The sequence below is a fragment of the Acipenser ruthenus genome, chromosome 26 (genome assembly GCF_902713425.1).
Source record: "Acipenser ruthenus chromosome 26, fAciRut3.2 maternal haplotype, whole genome shotgun sequence".
Lineage (NCBI taxonomy): Eukaryota > Metazoa > Chordata > Actinopteri > Acipenseriformes > Acipenseridae > Acipenser > Acipenser ruthenus.
This window is the reverse complement of record NC_081214.1, coordinates 7,372,192-7,392,913: the sequence shown is the minus strand read 5'-3', so window position 1 is coordinate 7,392,913 and position 20,722 is coordinate 7,372,192. Positions and strand designations below refer to the sequence as shown.

The 20,722-nt window shown below is 42.7% G+C and overlaps 1 protein-coding gene across 1 annotated transcript; it reads left to right on the top strand.

The window, feature by feature from the left end:
- The first annotated feature begins 2,057 nt into the window (after positions 1–2,057).
- Positions 2,058–12,897, top strand: LOC131701786 (uncharacterized). Its single transcript, XM_059001709.1, has 8 exons — positions 2,058–2,081; positions 3,295–3,421; positions 3,970–4,098; positions 11,590–11,703; positions 11,812–12,018; positions 12,357–12,521; positions 12,677–12,756; positions 12,850–12,897. Exons 1-8 carry the CDS (start codon positions 2,058–2,060, stop codon positions 12,895–12,897), a joined length of 894 nt encoding a protein of 297 aa, XP_058857692.1.
- The last annotated feature ends 7,825 nt before the right edge of the window (positions 12,898–20,722 follow it).

Below are 20,722 nucleotides of genomic sequence, written 5' to 3'. Positions count from 1 at the left end.
GATATGAGAAATTCTCATTTATCACAAACTACCCCATGCGCTATGTTTTATAATCCCTGGTGAGAATGTTTTATTCCCAGCAAGAGAAAACAGCCACTATGCGAGGTACGGTTGGAATTCCTTTAGGTACGGATGGAATTCCTTTAGGTACGGTTGGAATTCCTTTAGGTACGGTTGGAATTCCTTTAGGTACGGTTGGAATTCCTTTAGGTACGGTTGGAATTCCTTTAGGTTTGACAGCTCGCGCTGTTGCTAGTGTTAATGAGCGTGTGATACAGGAAATATCAACTGGATGAGCCCAATAAAATTGCTCGCCAGTTTGTGTATATATATATATATATATATATATATATATATATATATATATATATATATATATGGGCTGCAGTGCATTACTAGAAAATATTTCATGGGGTCTAGTCGAGGAGGAGTGAAGGGGCGCAGGCTAGGGGTGCTGGGGGTAACATAACAGCGACCAAATGCATGGCTTCCACCACATACAGATGGTTAGTTAGGTTAACTGGTTCATATTACATATGATGTAAGATGTCGTCCCGACCAAAAACTAACAAAAACAGAGGTTGTAATTTATTAGGAGTTCCATTAATCGCCACAGGGAGGCAGCATTGCTTAGGAATTACAAAGAGCATTTGTTGTTTCGTTATTTATTTCTGTGCCCGTTTTTAAAATGATGGTACGTGTTATTCGCCGCGGAGGGCTGACATGAATCTCCAGTCTGCTCGTCGGAGACCCGCGGTGCGGTGCGTGATTTTCCACAGGGTGTCACGCGGACGCCGTCGCCTACACTGAGCGCGCGTCAACGAGGGCATTGAGCAAATCAGAGAACAGCTTCAATGCACGCGGTCCAGCAGCGCGAAGCAGCGTCCGAAACGACGGAGGACGCAACATGTCGGTGAAAAAACACCCAGAGCTTTATGACAAACATCATCGCATTTGAAAATCAATATATGGGAGCCCATTTCGAGGGAACTGGATAAGACTGGTATGTATGATTTATTGCCATATGTGTCGAAATACCGTCAGAAAAGACACATAGTTTTTCTACATTCTTTAGAAAATAGGTGGAGGCGAGTTTGTAACGAAGTGTGCACGTGGTGGATTGAGGTAACGGTTATTAATTATTTAAATATAGAAGGGGATTGTAAAACAATGTTATAAGCTAAAACACTTGTCAGGCGAGAGAAGTATCCAGCGTGTTTAATTACCGACTGAAATTCAAGTAAATGGTGGCATTGGGATTATTAATGCCGTTTGAGCGATAACACCCCTACAGAAAGTGGATTTGTTGCACTTGACTAGAGTTCTGCCTTAATTTGCATATTGCTCGACATCATATTTTTAATTAACTCAATTTAGTTTTGTTAGCAGCATTATTACAAGATGAGCTAGAATAGGCGATTATGGGATTATAATAATGATGTACATAGCTGCGTCGTCATAAACTTTCCCGCTTAATTTAGCAAGGAATGACAGGTATGGAACCTTCAAGTTAAACTTGTGTCCATGGTTACCACATTTTTAAATTTATACCCGAATAATTCCTGAGTTCATTTTGGACATACAGATCAACTCAACTTGAAGACGACTTATTATTTTCAACAGAAAATATTTTTAAAAGTATGTTTTTATTTTAACAACTTAAAAAAAGAAATATATATATACACACATCAGGTAACTTTAAATTTTGTATTTGTTACTGGTAGGCCTAAAAACATTATTTTTACTTATTTATTATACTTGTTATATTTCTAAACTTCTTGTAGTTTTAAAGTACGTTAATTAAATAAAATATTAGAATTGAAGAACATTCATTGATCACGTTTTTGTTTATATTTTAAAAAAACAAACAAAAAAACGGTTGAATGGTATTTCAGATTCCAACAATCGCTAATTTAAATCTGCCTGTATTCGAGTATCAGTTAAATCAGAACAATGTTTTGTCCTTAGCCCCGCATCAAAGCTTACATTTTTCAGTTATAATTATTATTATTATTTTTTTTACTTTCAATTAAGTCGACTACGAAGAAGTTGTGTCAATGTATACGGGGAAAACCGACAAGGTAAGGCGTGTTGTTATTATTATTATTATTATTATTATTATTATTATTATTATTATTATTATTATTATTTACCATTACAGACGTAAAATTTTAGATGTAAGATTTTAGTAGTTAGGCTCCCTTATTTATATAAACCTTGTTTCCACTAACCTGCAGCACCGTGCTGCATTGTTCTGTCACTGTTATGAAAGCGTGCTATATTGTTCCCATGATGTTTGTAAAAACCCGTACCGTGCCCTGGCGTGTCAGCACCGTGCCGTGCAAGCATCCTTTCGTTCCTGATACTGACACGGCACGGTAGCTGCCCTGAGCCAGCGGGGTGCCAGCGAGAATGTGTAACGAAACGGAAAACATGTCGGTAAACAAACAAAGAACTCCGTGGGAGGATTTTAAAATTCAAATGTTGATAAAACACATGTTGAGAAAATAACATCCAAAGCAACTGAATACTGCCGCGAGGAACATGTGTCACTTTATCGCATTTCGAAACGCATTTTGACCATTCACAAGGCTTATATTGAAATGGAAGAGATAGAGGGAAAGTTACGGATTTGCAGCAGCTGAAAACCAGCGATTATGTTTGGATTTGCTTGTTTTAATAGCAGAAAAGTTTGCTATCATCACACAGTACTGCCTATGAGACTGATGCCTTCTATGTAAATAGTTCATTGATATTTTTATTCTGCTTTCGGTCATTTTTTTGTTCATGAAGTTCAATAGTTAAATCATACACTTTCTGTAATCAAGATCAATAATTAAATTACATTTAAACAAAACGCAATTGTCAAAGAGTGTTTATGCAAAACCAATTTGAATTTACAATATTACTTTATATAACTTAATATTGTTCTGAGTGATAATGTAAATCTTCTATAACAGGCTTTACCTTGTCTTATGATTTCTTCGACTGGTGTATGAGTATCATAAATATTATCCATATAACAGAAAATAGGTTCACTTTTTTATAATGGCGATTATAAATGACTTTTTGAATAGTTATGTTCCGTGACACTTTATTAGGGCAACGTTCATCTTCCTGTGGTCCATCCCCTGTACCTTATCTAAAGGCAAATAAAAACCATTTTAAAAAGTCATCATTGCTTATTATAATTCTAAAGCTTTTTTAAAATAACTTGAAACATACTTACGAGGGAACCCCAAGCAATGTGCTGTATTTGTAATGATGGGAGGGTTTTCTTTGTTGTTTCTCCAGAGACGACAGCGTGGGCTGGTGCCTTGCTACTGGGAGAAGCAGCCAGGAGGCTGTCTGAAGGTCCACTGTGCTTTCCACCACAGCAAGCCTCGCTCCATCAATGAGCTTCACCTGCCAGCCTCTCGGGGTCAGTCCCATTCATCTACCTGTCTGTCGATACGGCTTTATTTATTCAGTCTTTAACCAGGTGAAAAAAAAAACTGAGACCGAGGCCTCTTTTACAAGAGTGTCCTGGCAAGATGACCAGAAACAGACAGCAGTAATTTCACATCCCTAAAAACAACATCGCTCCAAAAGACTCATACATTCAATCTGAGATCAGAAATATTTACAGTTTGATATTTCTTGGAACTGACATTTAATCTTCGTCACTATTCTTCGTTTAGCTGATACATTTATTTATCTGATGCGTGATCATATCCTGGATACACTTGTCCAGACTATTCCATGCCATAAGGGCGCTGTAGCTAAATGCTGGTCGGCCAACCCAGGACCTTCTCCAAAGCACTTGATAAATAAGTGCAAGACTAGATCGTAAACTATACTTGGTTATATTTGCCGGTAGCAACAAAGCTAACCTACATTTACACTATACTTTTTTAAAATAAGCAGGGTAAAATATTTGAACAACCGGTCTAGGGTGTCATTTTGTGGGTTTTTTACCTTAATTTTCAGAGATCTTGTGTGATGCACTGAAGAGGAAGAGTGTGTTTGAAAGATTGGGGAAGAGAACATCGCCCCCCAGGGTAGATGCTGAGACTGCAGCAGTGGATGACTTTGTGTCATTTATGCGTGCTGCATCAGGTATGTATTGGCAATAATACGCTTAGGGCTTGAATCGATGTTTGTATTTTACATTTTTTTTCTTTTAAAACACCTGTTTTATATTCATAAAAAAAACTATGAATGACATACACTCCATATTGTGTTCCATTATATTAACTAATTAGGAATGTCTTACAAAATAAGCACATCACTCTCATTTTTTGTGAATCTGGAGAATATCTTGGATATAACTCTCATGGGTTAGTAGCCCAATTCTTAATAAATATGCACAGGTCTGATTTTAACCTTTGTTTGAAACAGATGTCTGATAAGGTTTAAATGAAGCAGTGTTCGCGCTAGGCCACGCCATTGCGCCAATGCCCCGCTGAAATAAAAAATGTCCCGCTGAAATTCTCTTAACGCGCCTGTGTGTCCCCCTTCCCAGACCAGACGCAATACCAATACGCAGTAAATTAATGCATTTTGTATTACCATGACATGTCTGATGACAGGCTGATCGTGTTTACACTTGCGTTTTCATAATTAAACTCCCGTGCCATTATTCTCCAGTCCAGTAGAATGCGCTCACATCCTCCCTGGTTACAGTCAGTTTCACAGTAAAGCCTGGACAACATCATCAGGCTTGTTAACGGCATGGCCCGGCGCAAATATAATCTTGTACCCCTGTTACACCCGACCATTACTTCTGGAAGAATAAGTAATCGGCTTCGGCAGTGACTGTTATAGTTGTGCTTAAAATACTGTGTGCAGAAGATTTGTGAAATGAAAATGCATCATTAACTAAAAAAAAAAAAAAAAAAAAAAAAAAGTAGCCCATCACAGAATAGTCCAATGTCATTTCTGAGTGATTGAGGCTAGCACGGAGGCTTTGTTGATTTTAATTAATTAATATTTAAAATAAAATGATGATGTTCCCAACAACTAGAAACCTGTTTGAGGGACTATTTTTTATCCAAAAGTAAATATAATATATATTTTTTCTGTTATAATAGTGTGACTTTTATAATTGTATCTATCACACACTCCAAGGCTTGTATGTTTTGTTCTATCATGTTATTGTACAGACATTTTTTTCTGTTTTATTATGACTCTATCTCCGATGGGGGTACGCGGTGGACTACATTTTTTGGAAAGGGGTATGCAGTTTAAAAAGATTGAAAACCCCTGTTCTAATGTGATTTGGTACAATGAATGTCCTCTACTCAGGGATACACCAGCATCACTGTGACACATTTCCCAATATTTTCCCCAAAAGTGACAGTGAGTATTGTAGAGACACCTTGGTTGTATCTACAGCTTTACAGTTTTATTTTTTGTTCTTCAGAAACAAAAGGTCCGTAAACTCTGTTGGCATATTTAAAACAAACAAAAATAAGAAATGGCGGTTGGTTCTGAATCAAACGTATTGACCCCCTGTGACAGAGATCGAATGAGTCTTAGTGTTAGATCTCCCTCTCGACCTGTGAGAGCACGGTATACGAGGAACAGAGTACCCTTAATGAAATGGCACGACAATTTATTCCGTAGGGTAGATGGAAGTCGGTCAGTTCGGAAGGGGGCGGAGCCATGGCACCCGAGCTCAGTGACCCAGACGGTAAGCGGCGTGGCATCCGAGGACTGGAGGAGCGGATGCGCTCGTTAACCTCGGGGTCATGGGCGAGGGTATAAATAGGGGGCATGGCTTGAGTGATCTGTTCCTTTGCATATGGTTAAAACATATAACCGAGAAGGAGCCCGAAACGTGAACGCGACCGTGAGTGTTTTGTGTCTGTGTCCTAACACTGTGTGTCTTGTGTGTTATTGTCTCACTAAGATTACTGAGCACGATCCGGAGCTGCAGCCGCAGGCCAGCGAAAACCCGGACTTCACCACTCACCTGTCTCACTTTCGGAACTGTCTCTGTGTTTGCACCTTTTAACACTTGTATCACGCACTGTCTTTGTGTACGTGTTTAGTGTGGGTGTCGGAACGGGACTTTGGGGTTGCGGGTCAAACCCGTAGGATTACAATTAGAAGTGATACACGCCGCTGTATCACTTCCAGCACTATTATTATTTACAGGTTTTGCCTTGAGGCTCTGGACATTTATTAAATTAAATAAACACCCTTGCACCTGTACCAACGTCTGTCCGTGTGATTATTCTGCACTGCACTCACCTGCACGTCATTACCACTTTGCCACACGTGGTGTCAGAAGTGGGATGGACTACGCCACACTGTCGGCGCTGCTGGAGCAGCTGGACAGCAGACGGGAGGGGGAGGAAAGACGGAGAGAGGAGAGGTACACCGCGCTGATCGAGAGGGTCGGGCTGGCAATACCTCCCACAGCATCAGCGGAGCGCGGCTTCATAGCGCCCAAAGCCAGGACGCATAAAATGACGGCGGATGATGATCCAGAGGCATACCTGGTGGCATTTGAGCGGCTGGCTACCACCGCGTCATGGCCCCGACAGTTCTGGGCAAGCCAGCTGGGACCCTGCCTGATTGGGGAAGCGCAGGCAGCATACCAGGCAATGGGGGATGACGACGCCGCTCAATATGACCTGGTAAAGCTGGCTATTCTCCGCCGTCTGAATATTACGCAGGAAACGCACCGAGTGAGGTTCAGGGAGTACAGGAGGTCCCCGAACGTACGCCCCAGGGTGGTCGCGCAGAAGCTCTGTGACCACATGATACACTGGCTCACCCCGGCGCTAAAAACAACTGCCCAGATGGGGGAGGCCATCGTTATTGAGCAGTTTTGTCATGTGGTCGGCGCCGAGACCCAAGGATGGATACGGCGCCACAACCCCGACACCCTGGAACAGGCAGTCAAGCTCGCTGAGGACTTCGAGGACTCCCTGGTATCCGCCCAGACCGGGCTACTCACCCCACCTCAACGGAGCGGCCGAGCCCCACCTCCTCTCTCTGCTCCATCAGCCCCACCACCAGGACCGGTTCAACGACCTCCAAGAGCACCAACCCCAATGGGCGACCTTGCCTCCTCTTCATGGAGACCAAGGTTGGCCCCCAGCGGGGGTAGAGGTGCTGCCCCTGCCCCGTTGCCATACCAGCAGCGGGACAGACCATTTAATACTGTGCCCTCCTTTCCCCCTACCTGTTTTAGGTGCCGCCAGCCGGGACATCAGGCTAGGTCATGCCCATCTGCGATGGAGTGTGACGTGGCCGTCTGTAATCTGGCATCTGAAGCGGGTAAGCGAGGGAAAAATGGTCGGGAGGGGCCTTGTATTGTTAAGGTGATTTTTGGAAATGTGAAGACCCATGCATTAGTGGACACAGGGTGTGGTCAGACCTTAATTAGAGCATCTCTCTTGGGCGGTATGGTGTGGCAGCCACAAGGTCAGGTGGCGATCTCCTGTATCCATGGAGACACGGCAACATACCCCACAGTAAAAGCATATTTATCGGTCGGTCCGATGAAACGTTCCCTGGTAGTTGGGGTAGCGGAAAGGTTACCACATCCCATTATTCTGGGTTGGGACTGGCCCAACTATAAAGATTTATTGAAATTAAGGGCAGTCCCGGCCATACACGCAAATGTGGCAGAAAAAGTAGAAGGGGAAATAATTGGTAATGTTTTTCCCTTTCAAGCGGAAATGTTCTCTTCCCTGTTCCGGCCGAAAAAAACAAACAAAGAGAGAAGGCTGCGGAAATGGGAGGGAGCGTTAATGAGACAAGGCTGGGGGCTGGTGGGAGCCTGTTATAACGGTGAAAAACGTCAGTCAAAGGGGGTCGGAACGCAGTGTGACCGAGAGGGCGAGGTTACTGGGCCATCAAGGGCAGATGTTACTCCCGCCCCGCTCAATATACCGGACATGTGGCACTCGAATGTGAACCTAGTGTGGGAGCAGGACAATGACCCATCACTGGTGCACATTCGGGGACAGGTCCGGTCCATTGAAGGTAAGGATGTTGAAGGCGCTGGGGCACTAGTATTTCCACACTTCATTATCAAGGGGCAATTACTATATAGGGTAAACCTGGCCGCGGGCACAGGACATCCTGTAACACAATTATTGGTTCCCCCGTCTTGTCGGCTGGAGGTCATGAGGCTGGCGCATGATATCCCTTTTGCGGGGCACCTCGGAGTTGACAAGACAAGGGAACGGATATTGGCTCGATTCTTTTGGCCAGGTGTTTATAAAGAAGTGTCGAAATATGTAGCCACATGCCCAGACTGCCAGAGAGTAGCGCCGGGTCGAGTGCGCCCCGCCCCTTTGGTCCCACTGCCGATTATTTCCACCCCCTTTGAACGCATCGCAGTGGACATAGTCGGCCCTTTGCTACCTTCTGACTCCGGGTATACGCATATATTAGTGGTGGTAGATTACGCAACGCGATACCCAGAGGCAGTTCCATTGAGGTCCACTAGTGCTGCTGCGATAGCCAAAGAACTAGTGCAGATTATGGCAAGAGTAGGGATCCCCAACGAGATATTGACTGATCATGGAACTAATTTCTTGTCAAACACGCTACAGCAGGTATATAAATTACTAAAAATACGTCCCATCAGAACGTCGGTTTACCATCCACAGACGGACGGTTTGGTGGAACGTTTTAATCAGACTCTAAAGGCGATGCTGAGACGATTTGTGAATCAGGAGCAAAAACATTGGGCATCGCTTCTCCCCTACCTCCTTTTTGCAGTGAGAGAGGTGCCGCAGAGTTCGACAGGGTTCTCCCCCTTCGAGCTCTTGTACGGCCGACAGCCTCGCGGCATCCTCGATCTGTTGAGAGAGGGGTGGGAGGAGCACAAAGGCTCGTCCAAAAATGTAGTGCAGCATGTGCTCCTACTGAGAGATCGCCTAGATTTGGTCGGTCGTTTGGCCCAAGACAATCTCAGATCGGCTCAGCATCGACAACAGCAGCATTACAATCAAAATGCATTAATCCGAACCTTTCGACCTGGAGACAAGGTAATGCTGCTACTTCCCTCAGCGGAATCCAAACTATGTGCTAAATGGCAAGGGCCATATGAGGTGATTCGGGCTATAGGAAAGGTGAATTACGAAATTAAACAGCCCGATCGCCGTAACAAAAAAGAAATTTATCACATAAATTTATTAAAGCCCTGGCAGGCAAGAGAGGTGTTATTTATAGCCCCAGGCAATATAGAGGATGATTTAGGGCCCGAGCTAGAACCCTCTAGCACAAAGAACATTTCGATGGGGGAACAGTTACTTCCTGATCAGCAACGTGAACTACGTAGGTTAATTGAGGAATTTAGCGATGTTTTTTCTAACACGCCCGGTAGAACTAACCTCGCTGAATATGACATTATCTCTCCCCCAGGTGTCACAGTGCGAGAGAGACCTTACCGGGTCCCGGAAAGTCGACGGAGTGGCGTTCGCAAAGAGGTATGGGACATGCTCGAACTTGGGGTGATTGAGCCTTCCAGGAGCGAGTGGTGCAGTCCAATTGTGATAGTGGCCAAAAAGGACGGCACCAACTGCTTCTGCGTTGATTTCCGCAAGGTAAACGCTATTGCCAAGTTTGATGCGTATCCCATGCCTCGGGTCGACGAACTCCTAGATAGACTGGGGACGGCGAGGTTCATCTCCACTCTGGATCTGACGAAAGGATATTGGCAGATCCCGTTAACTCGTAGGTCTAGAGAGAAAACCGCATTTTCAACACCAGAGGGGCTGTTTCATTTTACAACCATGCCGTTTGGGTTACATGGTGCGCCTGCTGCCTTCCAGAGACTGATGGACCAGGTTTTACACCCACATCGTGAATATGCGGCAGCGTATATTGATGATGTGGTCATTTACAGCTCCACCTGGCGAGAGCATTTGGCTAGGCTCACAGCCGTCCTTCAGTCTCTAAGGGCAGCCCGGCTGACAGCTAACTTGCGAAAATGTGCGTTTGCCAAAAGAGAAACACAATATTTGGGATTTGTAATGGGGAATGGCAGGGTGAAACCCGTTGTCTCCAAGGTCCAGGCCTTGGTAGACGCGGCAATCCCCAAAACCAAGGCTCAGGTGCGGTCGCTACTGGGGTTAGCCGGTTATTACCGCCGCTTTATCCCCGAGTATGCCACAGTGGTTAATCCCTTAGTTGACCTCACCAAAAAGAGCGCACCAAATTTAATTAAATGGTCAGAAGAATGTCAGGGGGCGTTTAATACTGTTAAGCAGAGACTTTGCCAGGCCCCTGCTCTCATCACTCCAGACTTCACTAAGAGATTCATCCTCCACACCGATGCTTCGGATGTCGGTTTGGGTGCAGTCCTGTCTCAAATGGTAGGCGGAGTAGAACACCCTGTTCTGTACATAAGTAAAAAAATGCTCCCTCGGGAGCGCAACTACTCCGTCGTCGAAAAAGAGTGTTTGGCCATGAAATGGGCTACTCACTCTTTAAGATACTACCTGCTGGGACACTCATTTGATCTTGTCACTGACCACGCCCCACTCAAGTGGTTAAGCACAATGAAGGACAGCAATGCCCGGATAACTCGGTGGTATCTGGCATTGCAGCCCTTCATGTACCATATGGTACACCGTGCAGGGAAAGACCACCAAAATGCGGATTATTTTTCCCGGGAGTGGGGAGTAATGGGAAAGGTAGGTTTAGCCGAGTGTTCCTTCGGCTCCACTCTGAGCGGTGGGATATGTGACAGAGATCGAATGAGTCTTAGTGTTAGATCTCCCTCTCGACCTGTGAGAGCACGGTATACGAGGAACAGAGTACCCTTAATGAAATGGCACGACAATTTATTCCGTAGGGTAGATGGAAGTCGGTCAGTTCGGAAGGGGGCGGAGCCATGGCACCCGAGCTCAGTGACCCAGACGGTAAGCGGCGTGGCATCCGAGGACTGGAGGAGCGGATGCGCTCGTTAACCTCGGGGTCATGGGCGAGGGTATAAATAGGGGGCATGGCTTGAGTGATCTGTTCCTTTGCATATGGTTAAAACATATAACCGAGAAGGAGCCCGAAACGTGAACGCGACCGTGAGTGTTTTGTGTCTGTGTCCTAACACTGTGTGTCTTGTGTGTTATTGTCTCACTAAGATTACTGAGCACGATCCGGAGCTGCAGCCGCAGGCCAGCGAAAACCCGGACTTCACCACTCACCTGTCTCACTTTCGGAACTGTCTCTGTGTTTGCACCTTTTAACACTTGTATCACGCACTGTCTTTGTGTACGTGTTTAGTGTGGGTGTCGGAACGGGACTTTGGGGTTGCGGGTCAAACCCGTAGGATTACAATTAGAAGTGATACACGCCGCTGTATCACTTCCAGCACTATTATTATTTACAGGTTTTGCCTTGAGGCTCTGGACATTTATTAAATTAAATAAACACCCTTGCACCTGTACCAACGTCTGTCCGTGTGATTATTCTGCACTGCACTCACCTGCACGTCATTACCACTTTGCCACACCCCCTCACTGAAGAAAATGCCCCCCTAAAATTTCGAGAGGGGGCCACATTGACCCTCTGTCTGTAAGTCCTGGAGCAAACACTGATGAAGTGACTGTAGCATTTACTGTGTGGTTTTGTGTACAGGAAACCTCTCTCATCTACCCAAGAGGAAAGGACCAGAGAATGGGAGAGCCACCAAGCCAAAGCAGCTTTCCAAAGCGGTGGAAGGTTTTCTGTCTTGGATCCGAACCCCGTCAGGTATTTATTGGAAACAGCATATAACAGAACATGCTGTTTTGTTGGATATAAATGCTTAAGTTACATAGTTTAGTTCTGTATTGAGTAATACTCTCCTCCCTCTGCTAGATGGAAGTATAGAACTTGCCCAACAGACTTGTGTTGAGTGGCTGTGGGAATGGGAGCGGAAAGGCAGTAAGACCGGGGCTGTCCTTCCAGCAGACAGGGCCAGAGACACAGAGGAAGCTGCGCACAGCTCTGGAGATGAGAAGACACAGGCAGACTGTAGAGAGACTGAGACCCTCTGCAGCCAGAACCCCTCACCTGAGAACGCAGGTGAGCAGCCTGCTGATAGCACTACTGAAGGATCTTCTGGGATATGTAGTTTCTGAGTGCGAGGCTCTGCTGGAAACCCTGTACTGCTGTGAGATCAGTGTCCTTGTAGGTCATCCCAGTGTGGCTCATTGCAAGAACTTTTTATTGTTTCATTTAACTTGAAACTTACAAAAAGCAAAATGACACTAAGTAGATATGATATTAAATGCATACATTTTGGTGGATTGGTCTGGTGCAGTAGAATAGCATTGTTTGAAAGGTCCTCTATTAAGAGACCTGCTTATTACTTTCACATTATACTCCTATAAATCATTTTCTTAATCTCCCAAAACTCTTAGTTGGTAGATCTAAAAGGGTTCTGAAGAGGAAGCTGCCCTTTGCAGAATATGGGGAGTCTACTGGTGAACCCCCATTGAAGGTGAGGGTGAGGAACGATTACACCATCGTTCCATCAGACAGCAGCGCCCGGAACCCACCTTGCACCAGTGAAGAGGAGCCTGAGGGTATGCAGCTTTGATTTAATTGAAAAGGGTCTTGAATGGGATCATTTTCCCTTTTAATCCTGTTGCATTACCCTGGCATATCTGACCACAGCATTACTAGCAATGGCAGCACTGTGCATTGTAAATGATGCATCATCCTATTCTCTTTTTAACAGCCCGTAAAGAACCAAGCAGTAGAAAGCGCAGAATGACAGAAGCCTTGGACAATGAACCACCAAAAAAGAGACGCATTCTGGTAACAGATTGAACTCATGCGTAGGAAATTTGTTTTAAATGTGAAAAATAAAATCGTTGGAATTCTCTTTGCTAAATGCAGTTCTCTCTTTAGGACTCGATGGCTTGCAGCTACTATGAGTGCTATTGCTGGAACTTGTGAAGAGGTAAATCCTCATTTCTTTTAACAAAGGTCTGGCCTGACTGTGTAAGGTATGGCTCTTTGGTATAGACAGCTGGTCAGGGAATTTCAGAGAAGACATGTTTTTGATGCTCCTATGAATTAATCCTAAGGAGCTGACTGTAACAATCTAAAAGCAGTGTTCGTTCTTTGTGTAACAGTCTTTCCAGATTCGACTATACTGCATTCCTTCTAATTGCAGAGGGAAGTTCCCAGTGATACAGGCTCTGTAGGTGGACAATGATGAAAAGGAAGTCTTCAGCATTGGGGACTCCAGGTCAACGAAACAATGATCCATTTAAAGGAATGCTAAGCATGGTTTTGAAATGCACTTACTACTTTTTAACACTGTCAGTATTATATCTGGTCTGCCTTTTTTCTTTTGGTTATTTGATTGTATTTTATATTTCAGCTTGGAACATTGTAGATACAAATTCAGTAGTTCAAATTAAACGCGCCCCTGTGGCCTTCAACATGTCTTCTCTCTAAGCACAGCAGGTCCACCAGATTTTAACTATTAACCTGCCCCCCAAAACAATCTAGTGGATCTTTCTAGAGCCCTGTGTTTATCGCAAATACGAAATAACACGAAATACAAATGTAACACAAAATAAAATGAAAAATCATTATAAAGTAAACAGAGTGACATTTGTAAAATTAGGAGGTTTATACAAAAATACTTTAAATACATGCAATCGTAGTTGTTCAAGGCTCAGCCGTTACTGTAGATGCGTTCTGAAGGGAAACGGAAGCTCTGTCTAGCACTTGCACAGATGTATAATTTGGACCACTTCGGAATTCAAATTGTGATGGTAGAGAAGAGACGTTTGTTTCTAAAATGCCTAAACCGCGCGTAACAATTAAACAACGCTGCAAAGAATTTGAGCATGACGGTGACAAAATAATAATATGCAGATTGGAATGGGAGTTGAAAGATAGCGTTGAGTGGATAAAAATATGTTGTGAACGTGCCAGTGCTGAGGGAAGTGAAAATACATGTTTTTTTGTTGTGGTACATGACACTTCGCTTCAGTGTGAAAGATGCAGTTATGAATAATTGCCGGCTCTGTAGATATTGCTACCTTGTTGCTTGGGCTCAGGTGCCAGAATGCCAGCTTATCCAAGACTGTGATTTCTTGTCTCATGTACCCTGTGGTTTCCGCTGACTGTGAACATATCTTATCCAAATTATTCACCGATTGTAAGAAACAGACGACAAACCGTGAAAAAAGAAAACGGCGAGTTCTGTTGGTTGCGTTTAATTAATTTGAATATTTGTGCTAGATTGAAGCGCCTTATGAATACATGTGTAAAATATCAGAATATTCTTTCAGTAACCTGCTTTTTGAGTTGATGCTGAATTCTACAACATTCTGAAATAAGCCATTTTTTTGTGTGTTGCTGTAATATCCTTCATGCTGATTTGATTTCCATTGTGCAGTAATAAAAGTATTTTTATTTTATCATTTTGTATTTTTATAGAGGGCATGGGCAGTATTTACTGTAAACTTAAAAATAGTACGTTCCCGTTACTGCCTCTAATGAGAAATGATGGGAACTAAATAATTTTTCTGTGCGGATAATATTTGTTTAAAATGTATGTAGTTAAAACATGATGTATACTTTGTTTTTGAGTTATTTTATCAATGTGTATATTAAAAAAACAAAATAAAACAATTTTTAGCGAGTAAAACGAAAAATTATAAAAAATAAAAAATAATTTCACAGGGCTTTTAGATATTTCCTATAACCACTGGGGGCAGTGTTGCAGGGGGACGGGTTCATGGTTACATTCTGATGGACAGTTGTACTTGGAGAGAAGAAATCTATGAGAGCCCTGGAAAGAGAACAGACCTCTTAACTTTATATGTGTCACCAGCTTTTACCAAGTTGCTTTTTAAAGTCAAACCAGAAGTAAGTACAGTCGGCGCCGCCTTTATCGGGATCCTGATAATGGGGATTGCTGCTTAAATGGGATACAGCCCTGGGAGACGGTTCACCCTAGTGCTATTTATGTCGTTTAATTGAGACGTCACTTTGTTTAATTGGGATACAGTATTTTCAAATGATGAACGGAGATCGCTTTTCAGAGTAGTACAGAGTAGTGAGTCTGTGATTATGCTGTGACTTGCGTAATTGTGTAAACCACTGTTTTTTCTTCTCGCCTGTCATCATGGCTGAGACGAGAAAACGAGTTGATTTGCCTCTGGCTCAGAAGTTTGAACTGTTGAAGGAGCTGCTGGAGTCTCCTGTGGTTTCTCAGGCTGCTGTGGCAAAGAAATTTGACTTGTCAACATTGCAGGTGTCTCGCCTCATGAAAGGTAAAGATGAAATCCTGAAGCAGTTTGAAAACAACGTCAATCCAAACCCGAAAATGACCGAGAGCGGGCAAGGACGAGGAGGTCGGCAACACACTCTTGTGGTTTAGACAGAAAGAAGTCAAGGAGTTCGAATGTCTGGCCCCGTGCTGACGCAGAAGGCTGAGATTTGGTGGCTGCTGAAGGAACAGACTTCATGCCCTCTGATGGTTGGCTTTCTCGATGGAAGGCTTGTCACAATATAGTGTTCAAGAAAGAGAAAGGTGAGCACCAAGATGCTTCCCTGGACTGGAAGCATACAAATCTGCCTCAAATTCTCAATTACATCTTCAACGAGTCTGGTTTGTATTTTCTGGGCTTTCTTGAAAAGGGTCATTGCCTTAAAGGAGAGGAGCTAGGTGGCGGCAAGAAAGCCAAGGAAAGAATTGCTGCACTGCTCTGTGCGACCATGTAAGGCTCTGCGAAAGTGACCTCTGTTAATCACTGACGAGCACAAACAACCGCGCTGCTTCCCGAAGGTTCTGAACCGACTTCCAACTCAAAGAAGGCATGGATGACTGGCCAGCTATTTCAGCAGTGGTTGCACAACTATATGCCTCTTGGTTGGCAACTGCTCGGCGCATCCCTCAGACATCTGTTTAAGAAGCATTGACCTCAAGTTTCTGTCACCCAACACCACCAGCGTATTGCAGCCGATGGGCATGGGGGTGATGAAAAACTGGAAGGCGCATTACAAGAGCCGGCTCAACCATCGCATCGGCACTGCTCTTGATGCAGCTCCTGAGAAGAAAGCCAAGGATGTTTCCAAGAGCATCACACTGCTAGATGCGCTCTACCTGGCAAACGAATCTTGGGATGCAGTCAGTTCACAGATGCTCCTGAACTGCTTTCACAAGGGTGGCTTCTGCATGGACGAGGCAGCAGATGTGTCTCATGGGGACGATTCACTTGCAGATGTTCCAGTTCCTGAAAACTGGACGTCTGAAGAATTTGTTGACATCGACAAAAACGTTGAAATTGCTGGCAAACTTGGCGATGCTGAACTTTTGGAGGCTGCAAATGACAGCAAGCATGTCAGTTGAAATGGCAGGGTGAGATTCTGATTCTGACAATGACAGTGCACCGTCACCTCTCACCTAAGCCCAGAAGTTGCAAACAGTTGACCACCTTAGACAAATCGTGCAGGAAAATGGAATGCAAACTGTGCTGCCCCCTCTGAGGATGGGGGAAGACAAAGTTCAGTCATTTACATACACTGCATTCATACTGTAATGTGTTCTGATTTCATTCTTTATCTAAAAAAACACTTCTCTCGTGCATGTTGTAAATGGTGAATTGAAGTGTGACTAAGGTCCTTATAAATGCCTCTTGTTTAATTGGGACAGCTGCTTATTCAGAACATTTTTACTTCTCCCGAGGTGTCCCGATTAAGCAGTGCCGACTGTACAATTAGGAACAAGAATTACTTTTAAAATCATCTTTTATGTAATTATTTTGTGCCTCTGGAAATTTCCAATTCCACAATTTCATTCACCATACAAATACAAAAGTGGACTTCATAATGCAAACAGTTTTGTTTCTTTCCACATATACTACAGTAGAGTTTGAATGAATCCATCACATGAGGTTTTCTTTGGCTTTAATAAATCTGAGTAGAAATACATTGGGTTTAAATCCATTGGTTAGCAATCCTTTCAGTTGAATATGTACAGTTTGCTGTGTTAACCATCCTTAGCTGCACGATGCATTTCAACAATAATGGTGATATAAGGAAATCTACGGGCACCAAAACGTATTCTGTCAGTTAGCAATGCTCCTGTTGGGTTTTAATGTTAGGTTAACTGGCTGGGATTGTATTGTTACACTGCTCCTTACTGTGGTATGCAAGTCTAAGATTCAGACCTTACTGCAGTTGTGAATAATGTTTGGTCTGTTTTTCCATATACAATAAACTGGAATGTATTATACATATATATATAGGGGGAAAATAAAACTCAAATCTTGGTTAACTGGACATTAATCTATTCTAAATAACCACTAGCTAGAAAAAGAGCAGGAAATACATATTGATACAGATTTGTAGGCGTGTTTCGTGCCTGTAGCTGATTTCTCAATCGGTTGTATTTCATATATATATACACACAGTGTAATGTAATTATAAGGTAGCCTCATCACTTGGTAAGCTGTAACAAGAGGTTTTAAAGTATTGTATGTTATTTTATATCTATTGAGGAAACAGTTTTTACTACTTTAATTTTTCAACATATCATTCTTTACTAATCAGTGTTTCCATGTCCTGTACTGAGCTGTGTAAAGTTAGTTGAAGAGACTATTTATTATTGTTACTGTAAACACTGAATGTAGATGATAAAAACAAGGATAGAACTCTTTAATTTGTAGTAGATATTTTTTATGGGTTATAACCTAGAACAGAAAATGATTAACAAAAACCACTGGCTCCCGAGTGGTGCATCCAATAAAGGTGTTTCATGTGGAGTGCAGGATGTGCCCTATAGCCTGGTTCGAGTCCAGGTTATGCCATTGCCGATCATGGCCGGGAGTTCCCAGGGGGCAGCTCACAATTGGCGGTGCGCTGCCCCGGTATGGAGGGTTCAGGTCGGCAGGGTAATCCTCGGTTCACTGCGCACCAGCGACTCCTGTGGCCGATAGAGTTGCCTGCGTGTCTGCTGTAGAAGCCATTCAGATCTGTATTGTCCTCCGGCACTATGGGTCTGGTGGCTTCGCTGTAGACCTGCAGCGCAAAAGAAAGACAGCTTGGCAGGACACGTTTCGGAGGACACGTGTGTCTGCCGCCGTTTCCAGAGTCAGTGCGGGAGTTGCAGTGATGAACCGGGATAAAAATAATTGGGCATTCCAAATTGTGGAGAAAACCAGGGGAAGAAAACCATTGGTGACAACTAAATTTTATTTTAAAAAAATATATATAAAAACCACTGAAATCCAGGAACTAGTTCCCACAGACTTCGATCCTTGTATAGGGCCGTGCTGGTGTCACTTCCTTCCTTTAAAAACACCTCATCATGGTCATGTGACTGTTCAGCCACACAGCAGTAGTCTATGATTTTTTCGCTGAAGTCTGATTATATGTATCGTATAATAACCATTAGCGGAAACATTTGTTTTATCTTCCGGCCATATCTCAAACATTTGAGATCCAGACCTATATATATGGGATTGTGTAAAGCGCCCAAATCAATAACTTTCTGGTTTCTGGGTGACAGTGACCAAACACAATACCTGTCTTCAAATGTTACACATGCAGATTCTATGATTTAAATCCCATTATATACATAAGCTCTATTATGTATATTGCATAATAAAAAACCCAATCTCTGTCCATTTCTCAAACATTTGAGATACACACTGTATTAGTAATGGCTATATAACCGCCGGTAATCTTGTCCATATGAATTGAAATGACTGCGATATTGCATCACGTGATGTGTGTTCGTTTCAGAAAACACACCAAGCACTTTGTGATGCTGCCTTTTAAATTTGTATGCAGCTGTATACTGTGACTCTCGCTAGTTGACGAAATAATGTAATAAAATGTATTTTAAGGATGAATATTCGTTACGTTTGGTATTTGCAGTAATCGATTCATTTCGGAGCTGATTTAAAAATCTTTCACCACACAGTGGTATGACGTGCTTAATTTTATTTAATAAGGCTGCCACATTATGTAACTTCTGGTTTCCAGGTGATAGAGACCAAACGCATATAAATACTGCTTCGTATCTGATAGACAGCTCTATTATAATTCTCTTTACAAAGTCCTAAATATAGTAATAGCTGTAACTACAGCTGTTCGTTTCATGATCCAGGATTAAAGATTTAGATCACATACCAGATGCTCTATTGCCTTTAGCAGATCTGTACTAAGTATTCTAATACTGTTGAGCAAACAAAGTTACACCAGGATTGATGTTCATGCAAAACTTTTGCATTCGGCCTGATAAGCAAGACGTCGAAAGACACGAAACTTAAATTGCAATGCGTATTCCGGATGCTGTTTGTAATTGACTGATTTGTTTTTTAAATCTCTCTTCCATTTTCTAACAATGGAGAGATCGCACCCAAGCAGAACTTCGTCTCCTTACTGATGGAGGAGTGATGGAAGTGATGCAAGCACACCGTATATAAGGAGGGTTACACCCAATAGCGCTATACGATCCAGCTGTACACTGAAGTCTAAAATCATATCTAACTTTTATAGTGTAGGATATTATAGATTACTTATTGATTTACACATTGGTAAGCTAATGTAATGTAATACAGGTTCAGTTTTCAATGTAAACTTTATTTATTTTTGTATTTATATTAGAATTTAAACAGTTTCTTCAATTTGTAAATGATAGTTAATAAAATAATTGAGCTCTCATTATTGTGATTCTTTGTCTCATTTGAAGTGGGAAGCAGTGCATTCTTAAGCACATGGGTTACTCGTATTTTAAAGTGAAATACATTGTTCCAGTTTACACAATGCCAGATTGAAGATATGCTCAGAACCAGTTCACAGTAATCAGTAGGGTTTTATCACAATGGTGACCCCCTCTAGCCATTATTATGTTCTTCTGATGTACTGGTTGAGTGTTTGACCTCAAGATAACAGGATATATTATCCCAAATGTATAATAAAATGTATGAGCATCTCCAATAGCATGGTAAGTTTAAGCTTCTGTAGAGATTTTCCCACCCTCATGTGAAATGATATTGGAAATCCATGGGTATACAACACCTCCTATGTGAACCAATTGGGTGTAATGGGTGAAATGGATGGACGCAATGCACAGAAAACATGTGCTCCATCACATAATGCCAGTGGGGCTGCAGGAGCTCCGGACACCTGAGCCCAGCGCAGGGATCAGGAGCTTCCTACTGCATACGGCTGCCCCAGAGCGCCAGCAGAATATCTGGAGGGTTACAGGTCTGCGGCTCAATGAAAGCTCTTCTGAGGGTGTATTGTAAACCATGGACCTCATGCAATTCACTGACTGTTCTGCCAGCATTTTACACGGGGAGTAAGCAAATCTATAGGAAAACGTACCATTGCCCTAACTGTATATTGCACTTTGTCTTGTATGATTTTTTTTTTTTCACTTTTTGTACCAATTTCTGAATAAAATAAATACTTGATCCATCTTGAAATGTTTTGTATTCTCTGAGTTATCAGCTAGTCCTAAGAAGTCCTAATTTACAACTAGCATGGCATTGCTTTCCTGTTTAAGAAATAGAAATGCAGCACTCTAGACTCGCTAATCTGAACCCTGGTAGTCCAGAGTAACCTATTAGACTATCATCTGACATATTAAATAAAAACACAGATCTCGTTTAATGCACTGTTACCACTGTTGTGGTAATCCAATGTATAAAACCTTTTTTAAAATATTTCAGGAAAGTAACATTAAAAAACGTATAGTATTTTTTTTTTTTTTTTTTACCACATTGCCAATGACATACCTAGTCTG